The following is a 19,642-nucleotide window of genomic DNA, read 5'->3' as shown; positions in this document are numbered from 1 at the left end:
TCATCAATGTACAAAATTTTAATGTAGTTTTATGAACAAATTCATACCTTGACAGACAGACAGACATATGGACCATTAAAAATCTGAATACCACCATTTGGAGGTGTGTGGGAGAGAGGGAGTTTAAACATAAATGTATTGCTTTTAGCTTGCTTGGAATTTATTGGAAGCAATCTCAAGACTCGTCCAGGACTTGCCAGTGCTGGTTTCGTAATGTGAAAGATGATTTTGACCCAAGAGTGATTCTCACACAATCATAATAGTTGTGTTGGTAGTCAAAATAGTCAGACTCTAACCATTAGGCCACTCAGTAACCCTTATAAGTCATTGTCATTTATACATATTAAAAGAACACATATATGGGAAAAACTGTTTTCATTAGCTATTGCTGTAAATTGACCGTCATTTAAAGTATGAGAAGGCCACTGTGTAGACGCACGTCATATTTACAGTAACAAGAATCGGTGGCAAGTGTTGGCATTTTTACTGAACGTAATGAGGCAACAGGACCGTCGTTTAAAAAATGTGGTCAGTCTAAATGCATTGTTTTAATTCAAAACAGGACATAACAAAAAAATAGAGCCAAAATGATAACAGGCACATTAAGCCTCCGAAATGAATATCATTTTCTTTCTTTAGAAAGGGCACATACGTGTTATATATGTGTAATATTGTAAAAAATGAATTTAGAACATACATGTATATGATGCTTATTACCGAAAGAAAATTGAATGTGAAATTATTTTTGATAATGGTATCAAAATTAAACAAATGTAGTATTTTGAAGTCCATACATATACTATATCAGTATAATTGCACTAATTGCAAATTATACGCAAAGTTAGCTCATCGATATAGTCTTTGAGTATTTTTGGGGTGTTTTTTTTTCGAAAATTGTCACGGGACAAAAATAATGTAAAATGACAGTAATGGGTCTTTAAACATTTGCACTTCTTGGTTGGCTTGACGTATACACAAATAAAATTTTAACATAAACATAGTCGATGTGTTAGACTGATATAAAAAGTATAGCATTCTTTGGCATCAGCAGATAGATATTTCTATACAACTTTATGAACAAAAGAAAAAAGAAAAAAAACACGGTGTGCAAAAACAAGTCGTGGTAAAAGATACTGTTTATGTGCCATATCTATATAAAACACACCGTAACACCTGTGTTATTATGCCTGCTTTCCGCAATATAATATATACAAATTACCTAGCACTATTAACTAGGTCAATTAAAGACATGTGTTTTTGATACGCCACATTACGTGTTCCTAATTCCTAACGGTGTAGGTACAGTAATGTTTTTCCTGGTTCACCACGTGCACGAGATCTTTCGAATATTTTATATAACTTATCATGAACGCTTATTATTTATCAAGTCATTACCCTCATTTTCACGCTCCAGTTCCTTTTCCCTGAGTTTTCTTTGAAACTAAGGGGTTTTTATTAAACGAATTTATAAAGTTGGAACATGTTTCTTTGTAGACAAAATAACCCTAATACAAAACAACGAGGGCAAATAAAATTTGAGCAAGAAGTGCTATATGTTATATTTATGAAAAAAGGACAAAGAAACGAAGGCACGCAAATGTGTACAAAAAAAAACAACAACAAAGGGCTCCAAGACACGTTTCCATTGACGTCATTGGATGGTGTTTTACGAGATATTCAAAATATGCATAGATAAAATATATATCGGTCAATAAAATTGAAACAAAACATTATAATTGAAAACGGTACATAGCAAATACATATATTGACTTAAGAATATCCAATTATGTCTTTAATTACGATAGAAGCTGATTTGATTAATGAAACAAACAAAGGTGTTTTTTTTTTATCCAACTCATAATAGTCTTTCATGTTGAAACGCCTAGTCTCGTTACTAAGGCTGGTATCAGCGAGGGTAAACACAGACACACACAACTATACGAAGGACGGTGGTTTCCACCTTTGTTTAATACAATAGTAATAACGTACTCATTATTGATATATACCTACACAATGGGGTCATTCTCATACCGAATTCGTGTTATTACAACTATTGTGTTATTGTGACGTCGAGACCAAACAAAATTAATAAACCCTATCCCTCGAGTCAATACAGAAACAGAAAAAGGCATGATGTCTTTGAAGCTACTATATCGTAGTTATCTGGATGTAAACAGACATAACATCTATGTTAAATGGGCCATTAATCTGGTAGTTAGCATACCACTACCAGGTGAGAATGTGTCTAGTTACTCCACTTTAATGGCTTATGTCTCATTACCTACAAATTACCAATTATTGATGTGCCTGCTTTCCTACACATTACTTTAAAGACACATTTTGCCTCAGAAATAAATAAAATTTTCATTCTTAGAAAGGGCAAACGTAAACATGAGTTTAGCCTGGGTTCCAGTCTGCCGTTTGTTTATGTGCTTCTGTTCGGCAAATCGATTGATATTATGAAAACACGAATGAGAGCGCGTGTTATGAATAGTCAAACAATATCAACGCCTGAATCCCAGGCTAACATGAGTATTTTACAGAATGTTTGATACTTATCACCTGAATAAAGGAGTACTGAATGTGATTTTTTGTCATAAAAGTATCAAAATGTAAACAAAGTTCATGTAGTATCTTGACTTCCATAAAAATTACTTAATCACTATAATTATACTAACTGAAAGAGGCAACAGAATCAAAAGATGTGTCCGCCAATAAGTACTATTTTAGAAACTACAACACGACATCAAAAATAAAAAAAACTTTTAAGAAGTAGAATATTTAAAGCGTTTCTGGGGCATAATGGGCCTTTAATCTATATAACGTTATCACTTTGCTGAAATAACCAAGTTATAAAATTGTTCCTTTTTTAATTCCTGACAGTTGCAGATTAGAATTGTTAAATTAATCTATAATTTGCTTTATCATTTGATAAGATTAAAGGCATGCAGGATTTGAATTCAATCAAGATAAAGATAAATATCACTTCTATCGAGAGGAAAATATATCACAAGAAATGAGAGGAAACGGAAAAGTAAAGGTGTATATCAGTTTATTAGTCGCCGGTAGAAACCGGCGACTATATTTGTAATAGTTTAATATTATACCTATGGTAGGAGAAGCCCTTAAAATCTGAAAATAAAAGTATATCAATCATTGAACAATTAAAGACAACAATTATTTTTCAGTAATCACAAAAAATCAAGCATATGATAACTTTGCTCAGTGGAATGAAATATGCACATATTGACGTCTTAAAAAGCAACATTACAATTTTCATAAAATGAATTAATAACGTATCCCCAAGGATCAGTCATTGAATATTAGAGATACTTTTACTTTTTTCTATGTGTCAAGCATTGCATTTTTATAATAAATAAATCATGAATGGTATTTGAAATGACACTTTAGAATTATTTGGTTGTTTATTTTTTATGAGACCTTTTATATTACATTATTTTATCTAATTATAAACAAATGCTCCCTGGTCTTTCGTAAGAATCACGTGACTACATGTTTATATATGTTGTATCTATTAATAGTTACAGATTGCTGATAAGACAGGTAACTTGTTAATGGTGGTAACTGATAAGATGTAAATCATTGTAATTTGTACAGATAATTACATAAGTTATTTTTCATTAATCAGGTTCATACTTTATATCATAAGAGAAACCTGTTTACATTAAAAATACATTTTCAAAACCTTTTCCTTTCTTCTTGGTAAAGGGTTTAACTTGGCCCTTTCTGTCAAACATTCGACAAGAAAGTTCAATTGTTTACTTTAGGTTGAACATCCCAAAATAATGTTATACTTAAGAGGCACATTATTGAAATATATAATGGTAATCGTTGATTTCGGTATATTCCGTCGGTTTCCGTCACGCAGGTTTCCAAAACGGTATGACGTCAGGGGTCCGGATCGTATTAAATTAGATACATGAAAAAAATAATAAACTATCTTTGTGTTGATAGTTTATCGCACTGAAGGGCAATTAAACGTTTATTTTATATATCGTATGTAACGATTGGAATACGTGTATTGACTTCAACTAAATTATATATCTTTTTTATAGCACATAATAATGATGTACAACACTTTTACAGTAAAACTGTATTGTTTCATGTAATAATTAAATATATATTTCCATAGTCACTTTGCAAATATTCGATGATCGGTAATTATTTGTCGGTAATTATCTGAATCTGAACTAGTAACCTATACGGATTTCAATGTATGGTACAACAGTATATGTATAAAGTATAATTACAAGAAGAATTACCAGCATAGCACTTGCCTTACAAGCCTCAGTGGCAAACATTACTCAACTCATTGTTCCTCTTATTTTTATACTTGAACCATTAAACTTATATTTTCTAATATTTATGATAATACAATCATTTTTCTATCCGGCGATTTGATGCTTTAGCATCAAAATCTCTACTTGTTTACATATAAACGTTTTATACCCGCCACTGCTTATTTTATTTCTGTTTGTTTGTTATTTTCTCACATGCACAGATGGGTCTTGAGTTAACATTTCTCATTTAAGAACAGGTAAATTTGAATGAAATAGTTTAAAAGTAAATGAGCCGCGTCACGACAAAACCAACGTAATTTGTTTGCGACCAGCATGGATCCAGATCAGCCCGCGCTTCCGCGCAGTTTGATCAGGATCCATGCTGTTCGCTATCAGTTTCTCAACTTGCAAAAGGGTTGGTAAGCGAACAGCATGGATCCTGATCAGACTGCGTGAATGAGCTCTGGATCCATGCTGGTCGCAAACGGACTTTGTTGGTTTTGTCGTGACGCGGCTCAAATACTTTCTTGTGTTATATTCACAATGGGTAAACGTAACTAATGTTTGAATAAGATGCTTGTTCTCGCAATAAGCCATACAGTTCGAATTTTAAAAACATACAATAAATTAATAATTCAGTGTTTCCGTTTAGCATAACAGAAGAGATTTCTTTTTTTCTTCTTCCCAAAGTACATGACAATACAACATGGGGATATACTATAAACAGATACAATATGATAAACAAACTATTGGTAGCACTTTATCAGCCGATGACGAGTGTTTTGTTTGGATTCAATGAAATTTTAGCCGCGTCATGACAAAACCAAGATAATGGGTTTGCGACCAGCATGGATCCAGACCAGCCTGCGCATCCGCGCAGTCTGATCAGGATCCATGTTGGTCGCTTACAAAGTCTATAACAAGTAGAGAAATTGAAAGCGAACAGCATGGATCCTGATCAGACTGCGCGAATGTGCAGGCTGGTCTGGATCCATGCTGGTCGCAAACTCATTATGTTGGTTTTGTCATGACGCGGCTCATTTGATGATTAATATGTTTATAAGCAACTGTGATATTGTTCTATATAATTTGCTAAGAAAAGTGGGATACATTTCACTTATTAATCTATTTGATTGCTGAACTTTGTACTTTATTCCTTGTACTTATGACAGTTTGTCACGTGGGATTATTTGCCTTTCTTTCGTTTCAAATGTTTTGGGTATTTTCTTGTTGAATCAATTTTTTACAAACATATATATAGCTAAAAATTGAAAATTTAATTGATTTCTCTATTTGTAAGAAATTAACAAAAAGTTAATGCTACATGTATAATGAGAATATATAATAATGTTGGAACCAAATCATTATTTTTGTATTACATTAAGAATCCTAACAACAAATGTGTAATGATTTATAGCCGGCAAATAAGATATATATAAATAATCCTGTGAAATAAATGTTTACCGATCGGCTCATCGTTAAAGGCCCAGTAGGCATTTAAACTGCTGCTATTTCATTACCTTTTTTAGTTAGTACTTTTATAATGATTAAGTATTTTGTATTGAAGTCAAAACACTTTTGTTTACAATTATAATTGTAATTATTATTACAATTAACTTACATTTCACATCCAGTGCTGGGAAGAAACAAATATTTATTTCCGAGTCTTAATGTGCCTTTAAATTTAGAACAGTCCGTGATTGTTAATATGAGTGATTTTGACATGAAGTGAAAAGAAAATAGCTCTGTCAAATTCCACGAATGAGCCAGCTTGTCTATAATGGCTGATTTGTAAGTTATTATTTATAAGTTATTATTGCTGCCAGTTATCAATAACGTTTTTAAAAAAAACACTATAAGGTTGTTATGCATTTGATTAACGTATCATTAGTTCACACACTTAGTCACTTAGTCATTACTGCGGAAATGGCAGTGAGTACTTTATAACTTATACAAGAATTATACAATACAGTATTGTTTCTTTATGATGCTGTTGTTGTTAGTGTTTACGGTCAGTATGGTTAGTCATACAGCTGTACGCTATTAACCTGTATTCTTGAATAATGTTGTCGGTGCTAACATGTTTTCTGTACACATCTGATGTTTTTTTCCCAAATGACTCAATAAAGCGTCGTAATCTGAACATTTTCCAATTATTGTTCCTATATATCCGGGTTTTCAGGTACAGCGTTTAGCGAGCATAATATTTAGTATGTTGTTTGCACATTTGATTTGTACTACTCTTACAGTTCATGAATTTATGTAAAAAAATTTAAAATGCAATATTATACATTTTATAATCAAAAATATTAGCGCATGCATCACATATATATGAAATATTTAAAGAAGTTTTGAGTCGATATGCAGTATTGCAGTATAATTCTTTTGTACTCTACTGGCATGCTGACCACTTCTATGACAAAATTTATGATACAAGAGAGCGAAATATATCATAAGTAGATCCCTAAGCTTAATTAAGTGAAAATATGTTTACTCACCTGGGTACAAGTTAAACAAACGACACTGACTTGATATAAACACTTACAAACTGGATGTAAATGATAAAAAAACAATTATGTTTATAATTGTAAAAGTTAGAACACGTACCTGGTTCCCCTAGAAGATTTGTCAGTGCCGGGATCAAGCGATTAAGTTTCAGGTTGGTTCTATACACATAACTCATCATATGCTCATAGAGGGCGCTCTGATTCGAATTAGTGCTACACTTATTTCCAGTTTGTTTTTCTGGCAATTCAGAGCCATCTGGTGCTGTAAGTGGAGATTTAACTTCTTCATTTTGAGATGAAGGCTTCTGTTTTGGTTTAAACATAATTGCCATATTAGCTCGATTACGTAACAAAAGCTCTTCGCTCCTTGCATCAATATTAGTAACCAATTTTAGAGTTTTGTTAACTTGGTTTTCAACAAATCTTAGATTATGGAAAACGTATGGTATCCAACCTGTATTGGACGCAATTGCTTCAGAAAGTTGATAAATCCAGTCAGTTTTATTTTGTATATCTTTCATTTGAGCATTTGCTCCTGCCTTTGGATCATCTCTTATAAATGCCTCTGACTTTTGATAAAATGGCGCCGAGAGGAGTGGCTCTTCTTTAAGCTTGTTCAATCTATTAATTTCACGGTCAAGTTTATCAATGGAAAGTTGAATAGAAGATGTACTTGATGTAGCAAGGTCTGTTAACATCTGCACGAGTTGTGTCCCGTTGAACGACATTTTCAATATTTCATCAACTAATGATTTCGTAACAGAACAAATCTGCGATTCATTCTTGCTTTCTTCATTTGATTTTTCACGGTTGGCAATAAATTCCGCAAAATCTGGAATGCTTTGATTAAACAAATCGAAAGTACCATTCATTAAATACGCTACTAATTCTTCCCTGAGGCGAACTTGTTCTGATGCTATAAGTTCTGTGTCAGATATAACTCTTTCTATAAGGTTACCTGTATGTTTATATAATGTTACCGATTGAAACACGTTCTCGTTCACCATAGATAATGCCCTGAGTAATTTCTTGCTTTGGTTTTTAAAATCTGGCGGATATATATTATGGCTATCACATTTGGTTTCTCTTGCCTGCCCTTCAGAGATCGTCACATTGATATGTTTTAACTTTTCATCCAAGATTTCAAGCATTTTACCACAAGACATCTGTACATGTGAGTTTTTAGCTCTGAATTCTTGGTAATTAATTTTATCCGAACTTTCTTTTGTGTCTGAACTTAATTTATCCTGGTCGACCTTGGCGATTGTTATATTCATTAAAGCGGTTGCTAAACCTTGTTTAATATCGTAAGTGTCGCTAGACAAGAGTGTTACCGATTCAGCAAGTGCACCAACGGTTTGGTTCAGATCTTTGCTTTTCTCTTCTACGGTTTCGACTATCGTTTTAATCTGAGCAGTGGAGTTTACACATATATTAGATTTACGTAAAATTTCTGATGTTAACAACCTGGACGTTTCTGAATTTTGCAGCAAGTCTTTTTGTGTTACATCAATCTGTTCTACAGAAGATTTAATAAACGTTGACTCATTTTTAAGTTGATTAATCTGAGCATTAAATACATCTACTCTCTCCGCTACGGACTCAAACTTCTGCTCCAAGTCTTGATGAAAGTGAACAAGATTTTGTTCAATCGCCTGAAACATACCGTTGTTCAACGTTTGTAAATCAACTACTTCGTTCTTCATGCCCGCAATGGATTGTTCAAAAACTTTACTTTGCTGTTCACTTTGACCCATCTGGGTATGCATCGTATGAAGAATAGTGTCAATCGCATGAAAATGTGTGTTTACTACACGAAAACTTCGAACATTGTAATACTGGAGATTGTTCACACCTCTTTCTAACGTCATCAGTCTACTGCTTAGGGAATTAAACTTTTCATCGACAATATCCAGTATTCCTTCGAGTAAATACTTATCCATTGGGTTAATTTTATCCATATTTGGTGTAGCTTTTCCGGCGGTAGGCTTAGGTTTAGGTGGCGTTGCAGTTGTCGCGGGTTCTTCTATTTTTGTAGGGCGTGTTGACTTCTCTGTAGTTATATCTTGCTTCTGTGTCGTAATTTCATTATTTAACTCTTCAGTAGTTGAGGTGACGCTCTCCCCACCTCCTGGAACAGAAACATTTTCTTTAATCTCATTTCTTGATCTGTCCAACGATTCTGTTGTTTTTTGGTTCAGTTTTAACCCGTCTTGACAAATAATTGGCTGCACGACCATAGCAATTAGTATAAAAAAATTAAATCTTAAATGCCATGCGCACTTTGCATATGTTGCCATATTTCCTTATAAACCAAAAGGTCCGTATTAGTTCTTATTAATTCTGATATATCTCCTTTATATAAACAACATATCTAAGGTTTCAATATTCCATTTAATTATACATACCACGTCACAAATATTTTAATAAGTGTATATTCATTCATTAAAGAACAGTGCACTTCATTCAAGTGGCGTATATGAGTGCTCGCTAGAACTATGAACTTGTCCGCAAAGACGTTCATGAACTCTTACTTGGTCATGCAAGTTAGCGGCTCTTTTCACGAGATAATATTCTTTTTTCCCCCTTTATTTTTCTTTCTTAAATTAATTCCACAGCCTTTTTGATAAATATAAACAACTTATGCACCATTCCTGTGTAATTAATGTAATTCTTTCATTAAGTGATGAAAAAAGATTAAACGAATATGGTACAACACGTAACTTCAGGTTAGAATAAGTAAAAAATAAATCCAAGCTTTGAATGAAAATACGGTTACAAACAGAACAATATCCCAACAATTTGCACGGAGTTTTATTCCGTCTAACCTTTTACTGTACTGGCTAGGTGTTATCACATGTGGTTTTATTTAGAGAGATAATGTACGTTCTCTTACAATCAGTGGAGAGCTCCGGAAAAAAAGTCAAACTGGTATCAGCAAATAATTAAAGGCGTGCGCTGCAGTTAATGACTTGAGTGTTGTTAACCTTAATAATAAAATAACACTAACAAATAATATGAGCTATACTTCTGACAAATTCGTTTACTTTCGGCTTGTTTATTTATGTCTCATAAAGGCTATTGTAACAATGATAAAATACTATAACGTGAAACTTAAACGTTTTCTTGAACAACTGGAGATTAATAATAAACTATTATTATTGTATTATTATTATTATTATTATTATTATTATTATTATTATTATTTACTCACTTGAATTAAAATATATCATTTCATACAGAATGTACGTATTTTTGATAAACTTCTTATTTCGGGTGTCGATTAATTGAAAACAATATTCGTTAATGAATTTATTGAAATTGTTGATAAAATAATAGCTAGGATGGTCGAAGGTGATTCTTGCATTTATAAGATACATTTGTAATGAACTCGTTCAATATATTCAGTACTGAACCTATCAATATATCCAGTGTTGAATCTATCGATATATTCAGTATTGAACCTATCGATATATTCAGTATCGAACCTATCAATATATTCAATATTGAACCTATCAATATATTCAATATTGAACCTATCAATATATATATTCAGTATTGAACCTATCAATATATTCAATATTGAACCTATCAATATATTCAGTATTGAACCTATACATTCATTCAATATTGTTAATTACATGTAATGCGTTACATCTGTAAGTGAACTTTGATTTCTTTGATAACTGTTTATAGTACATACGGTATTGCCATGACTTATAAGAATGTTTGAACACTGTGTTGAAGAGACCGCATCAATCATTTCGATTTATCTAACATGCTTTTAAATATGAATGTTTAATTCTAATACTCAGGTGAACATTTTCTCAAGATGAATTTGGTTTTTTTCTTGTCTTTATTTATGTTGAAAACACAACATGGATTTTAACAATGTTTGACTTTAAAAAAATACTGCTATTACTGTTACTAACATTTTCTATACGGACAAGTATAGTTTAACAGTTAGAAACTATAGTCACCATCAGTACATAAAACAAACTTAAAATGATATTTGCCTGAAGTGCAAGCTACTACGTCATTAGCGTAGTTAGAATAAATAAATAGCGCAGTAGGTCTCTGACAAAGAGATCAGTTAATAACGCATTATGCAAGAAATTATTCCCATAATTTGTTATTGTCCGCAGTTAAATAACAGGACATTCCGGCTTATATTAGTCAAATCAAATACAGGGTCAACACGGATTGTAGCACATTCAAATCAAGGATACTTTCATTTAAACATGTGTTGCTGCAACATTCTGAAATTTTAGAAAACAATTAAAATTAAAGGTTCTTCAATCTCTGATATGAAGATAATTATTTTCGGTATAACCAGTTGGCAAAAACGATGGAAAATCAGAGACGTCACAAAAAATTGATAAAAGCGGAGGAAAACGCTTTAAATTATGTAGGGGGTATGATGCAATGCACGTTAATGTAAGAAAATCGATTCAAATTAATCTAAAACATATTCACTAAAATTACTTGGGGATGTATAAGTTTACAAGATGGTTCTTTATTTCTTTTTTAAATAAAACCAGGGTTCAAGTATCCGCGGAACAATAATTACACAATAGCTTAGAGTATACACGTGTCTTACTGAAGGCCCCTTTTACGCTATTTGAGTCTAACATTCTATGTTTATTGTAGATATTTCTCATGAAAATAAAATAAAGAAAAGATAAAAGAAAAAAAAATGAATTAGAAAAAAAACTACACGTATTCGGTCCATATCTTTTATATACCATTTTCAAATTTGGAGAATCAAACAACCCATAAAACTGGACAAGTTATCTCCGTATGCGATGACGTCATTGTGACGCTGGTTGCTGACGTAAACCTCATCACCAACTTTCAGCTCCATGACAACTGTAACAGAGCCTTGCTCATGAGGACCATTGCGAGCGTTCCCATAGGCACCTGCTATTTCCACGCCATTCTTTTCTATAATCATATGGCTCTCATCCCCGTTGTCGTTGAACGTCACTGATGTTGAAAAAATATAAATACCGGAAACCGGTGCAATGAATATGCCACCGGAAGCATGGTACCCGCTCCCTATATTCAATTTCACGGAGTTGAAAACAAGCGTCTGGTTGACCCGGATATGATCAAGGGTTCCAGTCCTGGTAGCATGGAACGCCACAGTTTCATAATTATTGTCCAATACAAATCTACTTGGTCTATGCGGTGCTGAAATTATTTTGAGTTTAATTAATATTATGTGTAATATGATCATCAGTTGTGTGGTAAGGAATATTTGCTAATTAGATCTACATGTATATGTAATCAAAAGGACATCATTTTCATGTAATTTTATTATTAGAAATGTAAAAAGGGCGCGGGAAAACTTAGCAGTGATCGAGTCGGCTTATTGGTAACGTTGGTTTTACGGTTAACTATTTTTACTTCGTGTATGGCATAATAATATTATATTCTTTATTATCTAGATCTATGTTAGTTTGTACTGTTGACTTTTTAAACTTCTTCTATGACATTTTCTTTATTATTTTTCAGTTAGTTCAAGATTACCTGGAGCAAATTGGTGGAGCCAACTGTTTACATCATTATGTTGTAATTTGTCTTGTAGTACTGACTTAAGTTGTATTATTGTATCGTCCTGTGAGTGTACAACATTCTCAAGTTGTTTAATCGTCACAGTTTGCTGCTTTAACTGCTCAGCTTGCTCAGTGATCAGCGTACTTTGCTCCGCCACTGTGTACAAACAATGAATTACATTACGAGATTTACAGAGGGAGGTGGCACAGACGGAGAAAACGAAAATAAATTTAAAAAATGTAAATGACATGGGGCAACAAACGGGAAAAAGGGGTAATAAAGATAAAAGGCAACAACCATGGACAGGCTGCAAAAAGTTAGATATAAATGATAGAAGACAATAGACGGGGACAACTAAAAAAATAGCGGGGGGAAAAGACGTGATATACGAATTATATCAGTAAGAAGTCATCAAAAAGCGGAAAGAGTCATGGGTTTGGAAACAAATACACGAGTGGCTTGCTTTAATGTCACACATACAAAGACGTATTTAACATTCAAAATGGCGGCCATGAGAATGGCTAAAAAGCTGATAACTCGGACAATGTCCTTGGACACTCGAGATCGGATCATCCAACTTTGACTTATCATTGTGTAAAAGATCTACTTTTGTCTTTTGATTCAAGTTTCAGTGATATATACAAAGTTGAAAGAATAAAAGTTAGCGTAAGGATACTTTCGCATATACCAAATAAATATAGAGAACGTATAACCTAATAACTCATTTACAAATGAGGGTCTTTACCAAATGTGTAACTATCGTTATTATACAATATATTGAAGTTGTTCGACGATGATTTATTTCACGCTACTACAACAAACCGTCGCATTCCGTATAGAGGCAGATATGACTGCTCGTTCGTGCAGTCTAGCCCGGCTCTAGATTTTTTGTTGCTGCATATCTTTAGTTAGACTGATCTCAAAGAAAAACTTGTTCTTGTGTATCCTTAACAAATGGTACTTATAAATTCAAGGCAGAGCAAGACCATCGGGAAACAAGACTGTATCTTTACACATATACCTGACCGTGGTTAACTTAATTGGTTTAATAATGGAAAGAATGGAGAAAACTTGGTTTAATAATGGAAAGAATGGAGAATATAAATTTACCGGACGACAATGTGGAAACTTTCTTTCAGTCTATGGCAAAAAAAATCAGCTGCAGAAGGTAAAGGGTTATGGTTACAATTTGTTTGGTCTGATTTTGATTTGGAATATAACTGCTAAGATGTTTAATAAGTGACTATATAAAATGTATAAAAATGTTGACAAAGAAACAATATCATTGTGATCAATATCTACAGCATAACAAAACAATTTATCATAAAATACATTTGCATAGTTTGTGTTGACCAACGTTCGTGCTTCATACATTAAAAAAGAACGAGAGTATGAAACATTTTACCCGTTAAAGAGCAGATTAAACCTAAAATGTTGTATACCTTTCTTTTCCAGAGCATCAAAGCGTTCTATGAACGCTTGCAAGTCATCACGTGGGCTCGCGCCGTCTGCGACACCAAGTGCTGGCAGACTATACACACAAAATACAATTAATTCTTTCAAATACATCCTAACAGTTTCAAAACTATTTTATCTTTACTTATCTCCAAGTAGATACTTGTCACCTGTTATCTAACATAAATCGTTGAAAGACCGAAACGTACATTCTTGCTTTGTTCATGTACATTGTACTTTCAAAATAAAATAGAATAACTTTTATTTCCAATCAAGGGTCATATAATGACATATAAATCACAATAATAACGAGATCAAAGATCAAATTAAGATGTTAAAGAAAATTTTAAAAAAAATTGTTTAAACTATTAAACATCATTTTGAACATAATTATAATAATAATACTTAAATAAAAAATAACTGTGTTTTTTTTATCTAATTTTAAGCATTTTTTTTAAAAAATCACAAGTTTTTACAAAAAGATAATACCTTTAGTGAAGCTCTACTGTACATAAAGAAACATGCTCAAACTAAACTAACTAAAATATACAGTAGGTGGTAATTAATAATTTAAATTCAAGGAGAACTTTACTGTACAATACACGTGTCTCTTAAAAACACAAATACTGAATTACATGTATATTTATTTACATTATCTGGACAGTACTATTTCTCAGTTTATAACAAGTAAAAATAAATTCTGCATTGTTTTACGATTATTTAATCTTCATTGCTCATTTACTAGATGAGTTTGTTTATCTCAGACTGGCATTTCTTCACGATTATACTGCACAGGTACTCATAAAGAAAAATATTTTGCATCTTTATTCATTTTTGTCATCGCTAAATAGCAAACTTGGTTTAAATTTATACACCATGAATATTGTACATTTCTTACATCGCACCATTCCGAAGTACTTGCATATTTTAAAAGCGTAAAGTGTTTCCCAGAACGAGTTTGGTTTGATGGTTTCGTCATAATAAAAGGGCTTGCATGGTGTGGCACTTCAAAATTTATCATTTTCTTTAAATACCTTATTGAAACAAATTACGTTCTTTATAAAACCCACGACCCTCCCCCCACCCCCAAAAAAGTAAATAAAAATAGAAAAAAATAAACAGTATCAATTGTAGGGATAACTCTTACAATCTTATCTTCGAAAATTTACATAAGCTTACCTCCCTTCATATACACGCGTGCATAGCTCTATATACGGACACACCCTTGAATGATATATTTTTAAACATCTTTGTTTTTTATTCATTTTACGCGAGTTTTAAATAAACTTAACCGCCTGGCAACATCACATGTTTGATACTTGTTTTAGTCGATCGTTGACATGACGGAGAAGACAAAAACTTAATTATTCATTAATGACCATGGTAGAGAGGTAATTACTATTCTCCGAGAAGACCATCTGAAAGATTTGTAACGAGTTTGTCGAGATTCTTGCTCGACGTAATACATTGTGGGTATAGTCAGAAGCGTGGGCCCCCAACGGCCCAAGTCTTACTGTTATTAAGACTTATAATTCAAATGGCGGCTTTGTGTTTATAATGTTAAAATAAAGATAGGAAGTTTGTTTTGTTATCAATGCTTTAGCTTCCTTTTGAAGCACGATATTACACATAAGTATGGGACGCCAGGGGATTAAACTAACGCTGGTATGATAGTGGGTTTTTTGGCGAGTAACTCCTCTTTTAGTAAACTATTTGTTCAAAGTAGTATATGCTTACGGAGAATGGCACAAATTTACACCATAACGTTCAGGACTTGAATAACTTAAGCGTATGGGAGAATTGGATCTAGTTTCATAAATTAAAGGAAAAAATACATACTATTGATAATGGTTTTATTATTTTTTATTTTCAATGCATTTTTTAACATTTTTTTCCAGTTGTTAACAATTGTTAAACAAATAAAAGCATTATATCTCTGTTGAAATTGTTTTATCTTTCTTACACTTTTATAGAAAAGATGATATTATCCTTTGTATATTTTTTAAAAGTTTATTGTTTCATGTTTAGTGTTTAATATTCTTCGCCTTCTTCCTCACCCTCACCCTCGACGGAGTCGACCCCGACCTCTTCGTAATCCTTCTCAAGGGCAGCCAAATCTTCACGAGCCTCTGAGAATTCTCCCTCTTCCATACCCTCTCCGACGTACCAATGGACGAAAGCTCTCTTGGCGTACATCAAGTCGAACTTGTGATCAAGACGAGCCCAGGCCTCGGCGATGGCAGTGGTGTTGCTCAACATGCACACGGCACGCTGTACCTTGGCGAGATCACCACCTGGTACGACAGTTGGTGGTTGGTAGTTGATACCGACTTTGAAACCAGTTGGACACCAGTCGACGAACTGGATGGTTCTCTTGGTCTTGATGGTAGCAATGGCGGCGTTGACATCCTTGGGGACAACATCACCACGGTACAACATGCAGCAGGCCATGTACTTGCCGTGACGTGGGTCACATTTCACCATCTGGTTGGCTGGCTCAAAGCAAGCGTTGGTGATCTCGGCAACGGAGAGCTGCTCGTGGTAGGCCTTTTCAGCTGAGATGACTGGGGCGTAGGTGGCGAGGGGGAAATGGATACGTGGGTATGGTACCAAGTTGGTCTGGAACTCAGTCAAGTCGACGTTGAGGGCACCATCGAATCTGAGAGAGGCAGTGATGGAGGAGACGATTTGACCAATCAGTCTGTTCAAGTTGGTGTATGTTGGTCTTTCAATGTCCAAGTTACGTCTGCAGATATCGTAGATAGCCTCGTTGTCGACCATGAAGGCGCAGTCGGAGTGTTCAAGGGTGGTATGGGTGGTCAGGATGGAGTTGTATGGTTCAACGACGGCGGTGGCGATCTGGGGAGCTGGGTAGATGGCGAATTCCAGCTTGGATTTCTTTCCATAATCGACGGACAGACGTTCCATAAGAAGGGAGGTGAATCCAGATCCGGTACCACCACCGAAGGAGTGGAAGATGAGGAATCCCTGGAGACCGGTACACTGGTCAGCCAACTTACGGATTCTGTCGAGGACAAGGTCGACGATTTCTTTACCAATGGTGTAGTGACCACGAGCGTAGTTATTGGCAGCATCTTCCTTTCCGGTGATGAGTTGCTCGGGGTGGAACAACTGGCGGTAAGTACCAGTACGTACCTCATCTGTAAGAAGAAAATATAAAACTTCGTCAGTATTTATATAGACAATAAACATATAACAATATACGTTTCATTTGCGCTAGGATATTAAAAATTAAAACAGTAAAAAAAAATAGTTAAATAAAAAATATATTAAGCCTTTTGAAATAAAATTTACATTTTTTTTTCATTTTTATTAAATGAAATTACAAATTTAAACCACATGTAATGAAACAACAGAGGTTAAATAAAACATTATTTTTTCTTTATTTAAATGGATGTTAACAATATAACTCGTGTTCGAGTTTTATCTATTGTCTTAATTTTATTAATAATTAATTAATTTATTAATTAATTAATAAGTCTTATATTGACTTACCGACTACGGTTGGTTCCAAGTCGACGAAAACGGCTCTTGGCACGTGCTTGCCAGCTCCGGTCTCACTGAAGAAGGTGTTGAAAGAATCATCACCACCTCCGATGGTCTTGTCACTTGGCATCTGACCATCAGGCTGGATACCGTGCTCGAGACAGTACAATTCCCAGCAGGCATTACCGATCTGGACTCCGGCCTGTCCGACGTGGATAGAGATACATTCACGCTGAAAGGAGAAAAGGGGAACCAATATTAATTAAGAGTTATATCGCATAGTAGGATAAATCGGAATCAATACTTGTTATATATAGACAGACGTACTGTTAACGATTTTTGGTAAGGGAGATAACCGATATCAAATATAATTTATATACATGATGAATAAATTACTATATGCGCATTTAATGTAAAAATAGTTTTTGCGTCATCTAAAGTTTATTCATAGTCATGATCTATAACACAAACAAGATTTTATACAAATGAACTATAAATGTTTGTTTTATATGACCAATGCCTGATAAAGCCTCTTTAACTTAAAGATAACGTTTATTTGCCCTACATTAACAGTGGCGATCAATAAATAAAATGGCCGCTCATTTTAAACACATGTACAAACTAGTTTATGTTGACTTGACCTAACAACGCTAGTTTCTCATTATAAAACAAAACAAAAACAAGCGATATTATCATTATATTATCAATATTAAAGAGTAATGTTTCTATATATGTTGCGTATATCAAGCATAAAATGACGGAAACGTGTATATAATTATATCACTAATTTAACATGTTAAAAAATACACCAAACGAAATACATAAATGAAAAATCAATGTATTAAAAGTAAAAAAGAAAACTTCACTTACCATGATTGCTGTTTAAGTTGTTGATTTTTGCTTGAAAAGCGGATGAAACAAAGTAACCTCACTGGACGTGATGTGTCGACGTGAGAATACGAAGTGATGGCGCAAACAGCACACTGCGGGTATTTATTGTCGTCTGCTTCGTCCGTTGCGTGGCAAAACGTATTTAGGGCTTTTCATTGGTCAATTAAGTCACATGACTGACAACAGTGTTATTTTCAAATTTCATTGGATCTAGCGTTTCTATGCGCTTCTGCAATGGATTTTATCTTATTAAAGCCGGGTTTAAGTCTGAATGATACCGCTAAAACATGTCAGAACGCAAAATGATCGGATGATTGACCAAGGCTAAGGTTATTTGCCCTTTCGGTTCTTGTATCTTAGTTTTAAATTATAATAGATAAATAAATAAATAAATAAATAAATAAATAAATAAATAAATAAATAAATAAATAAATAAATAAATAAATAAATAAAATGGAATGTTGTATAGTAAAACAGCTTTGATATCTAATATCAGAATTATTCTGACACATAATTCTGGCAAATGTTTTTCAATCATAGACAGAAGAATTACTTACAATTATACAATTTCTTTTAAATGATTATATTTTCCCTGGTCTACATTTCGTAGTATCTCAATCAAAATTTAACATTACAGAGTAAATGAACATATTACGAACATAAGGTGGGGTATTATATTACAGGGATATATCACAGAATATATTGACCAAAACACTGTTTACAATATATAGAAATATTTACTATCATTAAATCTGTCTTGTCCTAATTTCATTTGGTCGCTTTATATGTATACATGTAACAATTTCTCATATAAATGCCATCAATGTTAATACAATTTTTGTTCATGGGAGGGCCGATTGCTAATGTTGTAAGAACTTGGGACCAACCCTTTTGTTATTTGTTATTTCGAAATCAATTTATTTTTCTGTATATTTTTATGTATACATAAGCAATAAAATATGATTAAGCAATCTAAAATAAAGCATGCTAGTTTTGCTTTTAACACATTACATACATCATATACATGTGTGATTCAAGTAAATTGTCACATGGTAACTAGCCTGTACATTCAACATATCTAAATCCGAGACATTTAAAACCTGCATTATTCCCTATAAGTTATGAACTCTGAATGACAGATGAAACTTGCATTGTTCATTTTTTTGCAAAAGGGCAACATCTTGAATCATGAATATACTTTTATTCCTAAAAAAAGTAATGAAATTTTTATTGAGTTATTTCTTGTCTGATGAACCATTGATTTGTTTGATATGTAGTTCTACAAATGAGAAAGTTATGTCAAGATTAGTCAACTTTGATGTATGCAATCAGCCCGTCTGTTGAGGCCTTTAAACTGGCTTATTAGTTTTCCACTTTACCCTTGTTCTGGGTCATTTTCTAAAACCAGCTGTGGAATATTAA

The 19,642-nt window shown here is 33.3% G+C and overlaps 3 protein-coding genes across 3 annotated transcripts in view; all 3 read right to left on the bottom strand.

The window, feature by feature from the left end:
- The window catches only part of LOC132751277 (uncharacterized), a 15,594-nt gene extending 5,737 nt beyond the window's left edge, over positions 1-9,857 (bottom strand). Inside the window, exon 1 of the mRNA XM_060741434.1 lies at positions 6,909-9,857. Coding sequence (XP_060597417.1) covers positions 6,909-9,108 — 2,200 coding nt within the window. The 5' untranslated portion in view covers positions 9,109-9,857. The remainder of the gene's footprint in view (positions 1-6,908) is intronic.
- A 1,671-nt stretch (positions 9,858-11,528) lies between these two features.
- LOC132751282 (cerebellin-2-like) lies at positions 11,529-13,988 on the bottom strand. The gene is made up of 3 exons (XM_060741443.1): positions 13,810-13,988; positions 12,341-12,523; positions 11,529-12,001 (listed from the first exon to the last, which is right to left on the bottom strand). Exons 1-3 carry the CDS (start codon positions 13,934-13,936, stop codon positions 11,559-11,561), a joined length of 753 nt encoding a protein of 250 aa, XP_060597426.1. The 5' UTR covers positions 13,937-13,988; the 3' UTR covers positions 11,529-11,558.
- A 1,679-nt stretch (positions 13,989-15,667) lies between these two features.
- Positions 15,668-18,361, bottom strand: LOC132751276 (tubulin alpha-1A chain-like). Its single transcript, XM_060741433.1, has 3 exons — positions 18,200-18,361; positions 17,339-17,561; positions 15,668-16,983 (listed from the first exon to the last, which is right to left on the bottom strand). Exons 1-3 carry the CDS (start codon positions 18,200-18,202, stop codon positions 15,854-15,856), a joined length of 1,356 nt encoding a protein of 451 aa, XP_060597416.1. The 5' UTR covers positions 18,203-18,361; the 3' UTR covers positions 15,668-15,853.
- Between the last annotated feature and the right edge of the window lie 1,281 nt (positions 18,362-19,642).

Source organism: Ruditapes philippinarum, unplaced genomic scaffold (genome assembly GCF_026571515.1).
Source record: "Ruditapes philippinarum isolate M1 unplaced genomic scaffold, ASM2657151v2 ctg4293_1_1_1_1, whole genome shotgun sequence".
NCBI classification, from domain to species: domain Eukaryota; kingdom Metazoa; phylum Mollusca; class Bivalvia; order Venerida; family Veneridae; genus Ruditapes; species Ruditapes philippinarum.
The sequence above is the reverse complement of the archived record's forward strand: the minus strand, read 5'-3'. Positions and strand labels throughout refer to the sequence as shown.